We start from the raw sequence: 11,590 nt of genomic DNA on the forward strand, positions 1-11,590 counted from the left end.
ACAATCTATTTTGCTCCAACACCAATCAAGCCTAGTACACCAATTACACACATACACACACACACAGAGAGAGAGAGGGAGAGAGAGAGAGAGAGAGAGAGAGAGAGAGAGAGAGAGAGAGAGAGAGAGAGAGAGAGAGAGAGATAAAGAGGGTGAGAGGGAGATGGAGAGTAAAAGAGAGAAAGGGGTAAAAAAAAAAAAGGAGGGGGATATGAGAGAGAGAGAGAGAGAGAGAGAGAGAGAGAGAGAGAGAGAGAAGCAAATGTACGAACCCAAAGAACATGCAAAAATGATAGAATAATGGTGTGTGTGTTTGTGTGGCCCAAAGGGAAGTATGTTTTCGAGTGTGAAGAGTGTGCCAGTTAGCGGTGACTCACTCAGCTAGTGTAGAATGGCTGGCTCTTTCAGCCAATTTAACACCTGCGCTCCTCCACTCCATCATTACATCCCGTTCACAACGTCCAGAGAAGCCACTTCACTCTCCGCCACAGCACAGCGCTGCCAGCCGCTCCAGTCCTTTAACGTCTGCTTGACCAATCTGCTCCAGCCAATCCCCGGCCAGCGCTCCAAGAACTAAGGCATTTAAAGGGGACAGATATTCTTCCTCTTTTATTAAAGTAAACAAACACCACAGCAGCCTTCTCCCCATGTCCAGAGTGACCGATTTCAGTGCCAGTTCCTTTAAATGAAAATGAGTCACAGCCCAGGAGTGAAGAACGAGGAGCTCTGGATTTGAGCTGTTTTCACTCTGTTCTCTTCGTTCATATTTAATTGGTGCTATTATTTCTTTGTGCTTGTTGTGTTTGGTTTGCTTTGTCCAGTGTTGTGATTGGAGAGATGATGGGGCAGGACAATTGTAAAGTGTCTGCACTTTGTATAAGAAACAGCACAAAATCAGAACAAGTACTACTTGCGATACAATATGATACGATATTACGAAATCCAAGACAAAATATAATGTCAAAGTATTAGTGTTTATTTTTAACACCAAACGTGCTGCATTATCTAACCGTAATTATCAAACGGTATGTCTAAAAAATAGTGAAGTCCCGATCAAGCTTTTTTGCCCTGATTCTGATAGGAGTCTTTAAATATTGAGTATCTCCCAAAACTGTCCTGACCTGGTCTGAGATTTTCCTAGATAGTACTTTTACACAGTGCACACTCCAAGTAAACTCGCATTAAGAAACAAACTGCCTGCATCTAAGCTTTTTTATCATTGTGTTCATATACACAATTTAATATTATGTTTAATCTTATTATCTAATGTGATTTTTATGTATAAAGAATTACTTTGATTCTAAAAGTCAGTCTGTTTTATTGTCTTCACAGATGTGTTGAGGAAAAAATTAGTTTCTTTCAGACATGGAGCTAAAATATTTTTTTTAATAATTATTTTTATTTATTATTATTATTTTTTTAAAGCACTGATATTTCTCTCAGTGTCGCCACAAAACCAACAAACCCCTGTAGACGGGTCAAAAAAAATGACGACCAAAGAGAAGTGCGTTCTCTGTTTAAGTTTGATGTGTCACATGACCCTCTTCCCATTGAAAAACAAAAGTTGGATCCAAAATGGCCGACTTCAGAATGACCACCATGGTCACCACCCATCTTGAAAAGTTTCCCCCCTCCCATATACTAACGTGCCACAAAAAGGAAGTTAATATCAACAACCGTTCCCATTTTATTAAAGTGTATCCATATAAATGGCCCACCCTGTACTCAGATGGAAACATGCGTATCCTTGTCATAGTCGATATAACGAATATGGTCACTTTCAAAATCGTGTAAAAAATACTATGGAATGTATTGATATATCCCCCAGCTTTTGCTTGAGCTGAAGTCACGTTCACGCGAGTACGTCACACTATCAGCTAGGACCTAAACCAGCTTGTGTAAATCTTGCAGAGTGCTGATTAGCCAGAGAGACTTCAATCATGAAAAAAATGCAGACATCCAGCACCAACTACTTTCAAGCCAGTAGTGAACCTATTTGTTTTTATCCGACTCACAATGGCAGCTCATAAAATGATACCACGGTCTTTTGAAGACGTTCAAACACTCCTTGGATCAGTGGATGGCAACACTGATCTGAGGCACAGCTAAGTTGTGTTCAGTCTAAAAAAGCAAAAACAACATGTGAATACACAATAAGTAAACAGTGCTTAACGTCACTGCTGCCATAGTGGTTTCCAAAGGCCATAGTTCCCATTGAAGACCGTGTTTTGGTATACATACAGGGATCAAAGGACGAGTAGAATCTCAGTTTTCTGGTTTCTTTAAATAAAGTATTTGAATGGGTCTTTATGACCGACACTGATTTATTCACACATATACTTCAGCCATTGGTCCAAATCTTTCTGGTGTAGGCTAAAGCTAGCATGATGTTCTAACACGGAGACACACCGCTCAAGGCCTCCTCCTTCATTGCGATTCCAGTTTGTGCAGCCGATTGATCAAAGAATGTCTCGTCTTTGTCTGACATGTGACATTTTCAATCCACTGATGTTTCTTGAGGCCTGGCAATAATCAAGTGACACCCCCCGAAAAAAAATATCAGTATGAAACTGCAGTGTCTGAGTGATTTAACAACACAGAATAGGCCACACCACTGCACAAAAACAACAACAAATGGGTCAAAACTTTTAGCATCGTTCTGCACTGCAGACCACATCCCTGGGCAAAAGATTACGCCTCCCTTGCTGATCTGACCTTACTGATAAAGGCCACCCCCACCCCACCAAGAAAAACTAAACAAACATACAAAAAAAAAAAAAAATCACGCTTCTTTATTCCCTTTGCTCACCCCTTAACTCATCCTGAGGTGGAAGATTCCACCTTTAGTTCAGAGTGAAGGGGGCATAAATGGCCCCCCGACTGTGTGCGTCACTGAGGTCCGCATTGATAACAGCTGCCAAAAACAGCAGCAGCAGCCAGACAGATAGACCGAGCTATTTTTAGGGCCCACGAAAGCACAGCGCACACCGATGCATCAGAATCACTGGCCATCAGGTGGTCCGGGTCACTGCGACACATGCCAGTGATTAATCCTATCTGACATGCTTGATAAACACAAACCTAAAACCTAATTAGTATCTAATGACGACAGATTGATATCGGGGATCCAATGAATTAATGCCCCGCCCCATTTGCCCACCCCTCCAGATACCGCACATTGTCCCACTTAACGTAACACGTTTGACTGAGGGGTTCGTTGAGCTATTAGGAGCTGACACACCTCAGACTTGATTGAACCGTCAGAGCCTGGTCTACAACCCAGCAATTTTCCTATGTTCCCATAGCGTGGCCGCTAATTAGCACAAGATGATATTAAATACACTGTCATCAGAATTTGTGTTTAATGAAATATTACAGTTACACACAGCACAGCCACAGTGTAACCATATGTCCATCTAACACTGAACCTTGGCTATTATTATAGCTGCTCTGACTCGGCGTAAAGTATTCATGGCAAAAGAGAAGAGAATCGACTTAATATACGTGAAAATCTTGGGTTTATACACAGTATTATGCAAGCAATACATTTTCTGGTCATCATCTAACTAATAGATCACCAACACAGATTTCTGCCTCAACCCAAAAGATGGATTCATTTCTGACAAGAATAAGAGCTGTGTGCCCATTGTGCACTCTATACCAATTCTATCAAGTGTTTGAGTATGTATGTAGTTACAAGTGTCAAAATCGAGTGTACTAAAAATCCACAGTGCCTAATTAGAACCAGTCGCATTTTGAGTCTGATTGTACTGTCTCAAAATGCCACATGAAACGGAAAGGTAGGAACTGCCCATAGTGCCCTACTCTCTACACAGTGCACTTCACTACTACACACAATCAGGGCACTAAATGTTGGGCACAGGGACGTGAAGCTTATTTTCTCACATACAAAGCACTATTCTAGTGCAGAAGCCTTTAGTTTATGACCTACATTGTGCACTACACAGTGTGGATGGACATATTTGAGCTTCAGACTTTGAAAGAAAACGGGTAGACAATGTTGCAGCTAGGGCTCCAAGAACCTGGAGGTTGTGGGTTCAAGTCCCGCTCCGGGTGACTGTCTGTTTGGAGGTGTGTTCTCCCCATGTCCACATGGGTTTCCTCCGGCTGCTCTGGTTTCCTCCCACGGTCCAAAAACACGTTAGTAGGTGGATTGGTGACTCAAAAGTGTCTGTAGGTGTGAGTGAATGTGTGAGTGTGTGTCGCCCTGTGAAGGACTGGCACTCCCTCCTGGGTGTGTTCCTGTCTTGCACCCAGTGAATCCGAGGAGGATCCGGACCCATCGCGGCCCTGAAGTAGTTACAGATGATGAATTAATGAATGTTGTCTCTTAAAATTTGGTCTTGTTTTCTTTTACTTCTAAAGCAACACAGGGCAGAACTTAACTTCAAAAACTACAGCTTCATATTCACTGTGATGTTTCACTGAGCTGTAACAGGGAGAATGGAGCCTATGTCTTTGCTAATCTGATCTCAGCTCTGCTGAAACTGCACTATGTAACTTTTGAAGGAGGGTATGAAACCATCCCCTCCACCTCCCCCTTGATTTCAGAACAGTGCCTTAAAAGTGAATTACACACTGAAACGGTAGGAGCCAAGGAGCAAAAAATCCAAAATTTTACCTAGTGTTTCCCCTAGTGTCACTTTTACAGCATGGTCCTGAAATCAAGGTGGAGGGGGAGTGAAGGTGGTTTCTTACCCTCTTAAGTTACACAGTGCAGTTGCTGCAGTGCTGTGCCTGAGTGCGGAGAGTAGCAACAACAGATGCTCTATTCTCCGTGTCACAGCTCAGTGAAGCATAACAATGTTTTTGAAGCTGTAATTCTAAGGTAAAATAGTGTCCCTTTCATTTTAACAGAACACCACTGGTGTAGCAGATGGCACACTCACACACCACATTCAGGTAGGAGCCAGAAATCTCTCTTGACTTTAAGTTATTGTTCCATGTAATGAGGGAATATAGATTATAACGACTACTTAATCTCACCAGGCCAGCATCCACTCTTTATGACCTATAGTGTCTTAATAAAGTCTTCATAAGAGCTGCTACTAAAGCCCACTGCTTAATAACTCTGATGTCCCTACCTAACCTATGATTAAATCAGTGGCTCTCAAACTTTTTCTATCATTCCCCACCTCAGACGAAGGGGAACTTCTGCACCCCACCTGTACCATATCGCCCCAAAAATGGTAATAAAATACACATGCAATTTACAATTTTCTAATTTATTCAAGTAACAGCAACTTCTATCTCTAAATCAGTAGCTTACAATTATAACACTAGATACAACATTAACATCAATATCCAAAAACACAGAAACGTGGCCTAGTAATTAAACTGTGCTTCAGTTTCTCACTTTTCAATCTGTGCAAAAATGAGCAAAGGCAGGTGCAAGGGTGTAGGAGTGAGTTTGATATTGATGAGGGACACATTAGAGTCAAAGCTCACCACACATCCAAAATATGAGTTATAAGCTGATTCCTGTAAATAAATACTGCATAAATATCTTTAAGTACTACAAAGTACATGAAGTACTGCATTTATAATGATGTGGAACAGTGTTTGAGTAACATTAACATGAGGCTGAGTCCCAAACAACACACTATGGAACTTTACATACTGCCCTACAGAGAGCACTGCTAAGGGTGGTAGCTAAATATGTATTTTCGTACTATTCAGAGCAGCAGTGTACAGTTTGGGACACAACCAGAGACTAACGTTAACTTGCTGCAGTTTTAAAGCACTTTCTCACAACCTGAAAACTGCTAATATTAACGTTCACTAACTCTCAGATCCTCCTCTGTTTCCCTAATGGTTTTATAAAGCCGCTTTTATAACTGTAATTAACCGTCATTGTTATCTGTTCTGCTCTCGTTACTGACCTCAAGCCCAGAGCTGGTGAAAACTAACTTTATAAACCAGACTCTGTGGGTGAGTAGGAGGCCAGTGAAGCAGCTTTATGTTTGAACAGGGGCCTTAATGAAGGCCTAAAGAAGACCCTTCTCAGACTCGCTGCCTAAACACGTCAATCTCTGTGGCGCATGTTCAAAATAAGTGTTTGCGAATAACAGCATATTTTGGTTCCAGGTAAGCTACATTTTTCTGGTCTCCTATCTAATGTTCTTTTATTATGTATAAAAGCTTAATGAAGCTATTGTGAGTGGATGCTTTTTACTGAGTAAGCTTTATTGGCAAAACAGAAAGTCAATAAAGAAATGCTTGTTTTTTCTGTTTCCTTGCTCCCCACCTGCAATACCTACGCTGCCCACTTTGAGAAACGCTGGATTAACTTAACATCTGACATGTTTAATCCTCAACTGGCCAAGTTGGACAGTTAATGACCACAGATTATGAGATTTCTGCTGAGTCATCAAGAACAAAGCCAGGGTCTCCCAGCTGGAGTTTAATACCAAGAGGTGATCTCAGTTTGAATCTGGGCTCTTCCTGCTGCTTAGCCCTGTCCCCTGTCCAGAGTCCCATGCCAATGCCACTGCTGATGGCCTCCACTGAGTGTTTTCTTGAGTTCCACTGCCTTTCTGTGAGTCAGAGCTATTTATGAGCAGGGCTGTAAAGACCAGACCGGACTGTTAACTGGCTTGCTCTTTAGCTGCTTATAACGGCTGCTGACAATCCAGTGGCAAAAATAGTAGCCGAGGGAGGGAACGAATGAAAGTCATCCCCCACTCCCCATGTCAAGCTATTTGTCTGAAGATTTGGAGAAAAGGAAGTGTCCGCTGAATAATACAAGCTGAAAACAATGATGCATTCATGTGTTTTACTAGTAAGCAATCCATGCCAATCAATACGGATCACTGTTACCGATATTTCCTAACATTAGCGTATCTCCTGGGGGTATCCAGTCCTCCAGTTCTGTTGGCAGAGCTAATAAATCTGCTCTCAGCCAAAAGCATTGCATCGCCACTCTACAGTAAAGCGTGACAGACTTCACACAAGGGAGCCATTTCTATGACCCTTTAAAAGGGGACATCACACCCCGATAAGGAAGAAAAGAAGGACTCCATGATGTAAGGTAAAGAACACGTTGTTGCATTTTTATGAAATGTGCATGAGTGCAAATAATTATACAAAATTACAGACAGAAAACTAAGAAATTAAAATACACTGATTGTTCTAAATTTGTGAGCAGTAAAAAATGTGTGGAATTTGGTATTAAATGAGGAATATGTAATATTTGTACATTGAAATCATTGTGATGCTTTGCCAAGCTGTAGTGGGGAGAACAGAACCTCTGTCATTACTACTCCAAACTCAGCACTGCAGAGACTGCACTATGTAACCTTTGGAGGAGGGTATAGGAAGAAGGGGTAGTTCTTGCATGGACTAATGGACCATACTTAAAGTAAAGTCCACCACACTACACCTCATATTGATATATTTATTATTATATTTATATTATTTCTGTTTTTCATTTGTTCAGAGCACATACACAGGATAAATGCAGTTAATAAAACATATATTTACAGTTCATTTGTTCTTCATTTCTCATTCATAACCCAGTAAGATCCATTTTAATGTTCAATCACTTCACCTATTTAGTGTATGACTGACTGGCAGAGGGGTGCAGGCGTGCCCATCTATACTCTGTATGCACCCAGACGTCTGTCAACCCTACTTCACATTCCATCATCAGGGCATAATCAAAAACCTCTCAGCAGCAGCTGGACTGGAGAGCAGGAGGTCATCAGCACCCAGTTGCGGTGCTTTTAAGACATTATGCCTGGTGCTGAATGGTACATTAGTGCTACAGGACGCTAATAAAACAGAACCCAATTTCCCAAATGGTCTCATTGTCTCATCCCCTGTTTTACCCTTCGGTCTCTACACACCTTTTCACACAGACCCTTTCCTTTGAAAAGCATTGAACTACATAACAACATCTGACTTCCACAAGCAAGCCAAAGAAGCTCCATCTCAATCCCCGGCCGAGACTGACCTGCAGATAATGACAAGGCCTCATGGAGGACTTGAGGTCTTGAGGCATCATAGGTTTCTCCAGGTTGAGCGAGGACTTGCGGTAAGCCTCCTTGGCCTGGCTAACAGTCAGCGTCGACCAAGAGCTCCGCTTCATGAACTTCCCCTCGGGAGCCATTCCCATCCCTTCGCAAGCCGAGCACTTGACGTCGTTGTTGCTCTTGGAGGTCTTAAGTGAGAGGTCGCCGAAGTGGCTCTGGACCGAGTCCGGGTAGCAGTGGCTTATGTGGTCCACGTGGTGCCGGCTCATGACACTGGGGGTGCGGTAGGTGCTGTCACTGTCCAGGTTGTCATCAGAGCTCCACCACCCGGCAATCCCTGAGCGGTGCTTGGACTCGCCCTTGCGCTCCTTGCTCTTGCTCCTCTTGCTGTGTTTGTGGTGGCCGTGGTGGTGGCCGTGGTGGTGGTGGCCAGCCTCCGAGCGCGTGTCGCTCTTGGTGCCGTTCATCTTGGACGAGCCCTCCAGCGAGTGGGACTTGGTGAAGAGCTTCTGCACCGAATGCACCAGGTGGCGGATGCGCCCGGGGCTCTCATTTCGCTGTTCACTAGTGGTGGTAGTGGTGGAGGTGCGCTGGTATTGCAGCGTGTGGAAGCCATCCCGGTGGATGGGCAGCTGCTTTTCAAACTGGTCCAGGAGGTTGGCCGGGATTCGGTTCATCTTCCCCGAGCCACCACCTAACGGAGGGCAGAAGTACCATCAAGATTCTGGGAAACCTTTCACCACTAATCTTTTCTTTTTATTCTCAACATGCTTGGTGTTGTAGATGAAATTATGGCATGGTAATGGAGCTCATGACATTAGCAGTGTTACAAAAGACAACAAACATCCCCTCCACATGCAACAAAGTTACAGCTGCTGAAAGAATGGATGCTACTTTGCAGTGGACACAAAGGCCTTAGAAATTTTTACTTAAAGCCACTGTCCACTGCCTTGGAATTAAAGGCAGATGCATGATTCGGCATTAAACCTACGCTGTAAGCAACACATAGGTCCCACCTCCCTGTGAACCCTGCACTGTACACTGACACACACCACTGAAATTTAACTGCACATCATGTCGACGCAGACCATAATAATTGTGACATTGTGGTCCACAATCAGAGGAAGTCCAGAAATATGAACTCCACACGTCAGAGACTGCAGACAGCAGCTAATTCATGGTGAGAGATTTCCTCAGACATTGGTTTAGATTTCATGGAACAAAAAAAAAAAAAAAAAAAGAAAGAAAAATTGGAAAAAAATACAGAGAAACAGAAAAAAGATCTAATGCCGTGTTTGTTTTTTTCCTGAAACCATGTTTGAACTACACTCTGTTCTGTATAGAGCCCTCCTCCCTAAATAGTGCACTTTAAAGATTCTAAATGTTCACGACTGCATAGGGTACATGCGAAGGTAAGGCACAGGCTCTGCACTGAGCCAAAGCAGAAGCATAAATCCGCCTTTACCCATGTTTTAAGTACTATACATTTATATAATAATATACTGAAAAGTACATCAAATCTCCAAACATCTGTCTCTGCTGCCTGCTCTGAGCTTCAAGAGTGAGAATAATCATAGATTGATTGACAGTGGCATCACCACGGACACGTAAACTCTGCAGCATTCGTAGCACTGCAGTAGCAGTCGCCGGAACCTCAGGAAATAATCCTGGACAATAATTTGATATCAATCTCTATATAGTGATTGAGAAGGTGATATGTTTTTTAAACACATTTCCCATATTAGAATGATATCATATCGACTGAAATGAAGAAATATATTGCCATATAAATTTTGACCATATCATCCAGCCCTACCCTAGCTTAGGGTTTGGACGATACCTGAAAGGGCGGCCTCTGACCAAACTGTAGTCTACAGCCTGTAGAATACACACCCTGTGTACCCTGTGTCCAGGGAGTGCTGGTCAGCTAAAGGAAACCCATCAACCCTTATATAGGTAACGGTCAGAACAGAAGTATGAAAATGAATGGACAGTGGCTTTAAAACAGTACTGTGTGTTGTGTAACCATAAACATACCTGCACCAATACCTCCTCCTCCACCACCTCCACCTCCTCCACCTCCTCCTACACCTCCTCCTCCTCCTCCTCCTCCTCCTCCACCACCACCACTGTGGGCGGTGGACCCATCCTCCCTGGAACTGTCATGGTGTGAGCTATAGTGCATCCTGGGAAAGGTGCTGCTGGAGACGTGGTCAGAAGCCATGGAGACGGGCATCACCATGCACTCGGAGTGGATGGAGCTCCGGGGCGAGCAGCGGTGATGGTCCATGGGGCAGCTGTCCGTGGGGCTGAGCAGGTAAGAGGAGCGCGAGTCTGAGGCGCCATGCTGCAGGTGGTCCAGCGAGTGGTCACAGTCTGTCAGGCCGCAGGTGTGTCCGGGTGTTATGGTCAGCTGAGGACGACCGCCTGAGAGACCTTTCATATTCCTGGGAGGGGAGGGGTAGCTGTCTTCATCGAAGTACTGGATGGGGGACCATGAATACGGCTGGTCTGAGAGAGAGAGAGAGAGAGAGAGAGAGAGAGAGAGAGAGAGAGAGAGAGAGAGAGAGACTGAGTCAAAGCTATCCAAGGGTTGTTATTATTCAGGGGTCTTTCCAGGTTGTTTCGGGAAAGTAACACCAACACCTGATTTGACTAATTAGGAATTATTCTTGGCTCAGCCCAACCTCATTAGACACATCAAGTGTACTGGTGCGTGGTTGGAACAAATACCTGCAAAATAAAGGCAATGTCCTCAAGGACAGAGTTAAATAGCCCTTCTGCAATCAAATGGATGCGCAAAGCGTGACGTGAGAGTTTATATTATGCATGAGAGAAAGATCCGGGAAAGGAATAGAAGACGTTATTGGACCTGAAAGTTGTCCAGGGTTGTTAACCACAACCCAGATGTCATTGGCCTGTTCCTGGGTTCCAGAATGGTACTGGGTGTACAAAAAAGTTTTTTAACACTTTCTAAAAGGCCTGTAAATATAATCCTTTATAAGTACAGTTGTAGCTCTTTGTAATTTGGTAATAATGCTTTCTAAGCATACTTATAACCTCCAAGAATAACTCATAAGGTTCTAATAATGGAATATATCTGGTTATTTCGTGCCACTATTCATTATAATGTCTTTTAAATGAATAATAACTTGAGCATATTTATAAAGCAACTGTAATAATATAGTAATAAACTCTATTATTCACATATCACATCTATAAGATTCTATGAACACATTCATAACACATTATAATGCATTAAAAAGGCATTATACTACACATAAATATTTATAAAAAATATAACACATTATAGCTGTGTTTATTATTCATTATGAATTCTTATCATAAGGCATCATAAGCTGTGACAGACTTAAAGCATGGGAATAGGTTATTAATGATAGATATATGACATTCATTCATTCAGTGTCTGTAACTGCTTATCCAGTTCAGGGCCATGATGGGTCCGGTGCCACACTCACACATTCACTCATACACTCACACATAGGGACACTTTTGAGACGCCAATCCTCCTACCAACGTGTGTTTTTGGACAGTGGGAGGAAACCGAAGCACCCGGAGGAAACCCATGCGGACAC

The 11,590-nt window shown here is 43.0% G+C and overlaps 1 protein-coding gene across 1 annotated transcript in view; it reads right to left on the reverse strand.

The window, feature by feature from the left end:
• dlgap2a (discs, large (Drosophila) homolog-associated protein 2a) overlaps positions 1-8,671 on the reverse strand; it is an 83,553-nt gene extending 74,882 nt beyond the window's left edge. Inside the window, exon 1 of the mRNA XM_066650520.1 lies at positions 7,976-8,671. Within this exon, the coding sequence (XP_066506617.1) occupies positions 7,976-8,671 (696 nt within the window). The remainder of the gene's footprint in view (positions 1-7,975) is intronic.
• Between the last annotated feature and the right edge of the window lie 2,919 nt (positions 8,672-11,590).

Source organism: Hoplias malabaricus, chromosome 1 (genome assembly GCF_029633855.1).
Source record: "Hoplias malabaricus isolate fHopMal1 chromosome 1, fHopMal1.hap1, whole genome shotgun sequence".
Classification (NCBI taxonomy): Eukaryota; Metazoa; Chordata; class Actinopteri; order Characiformes; family Erythrinidae; genus Hoplias; species Hoplias malabaricus.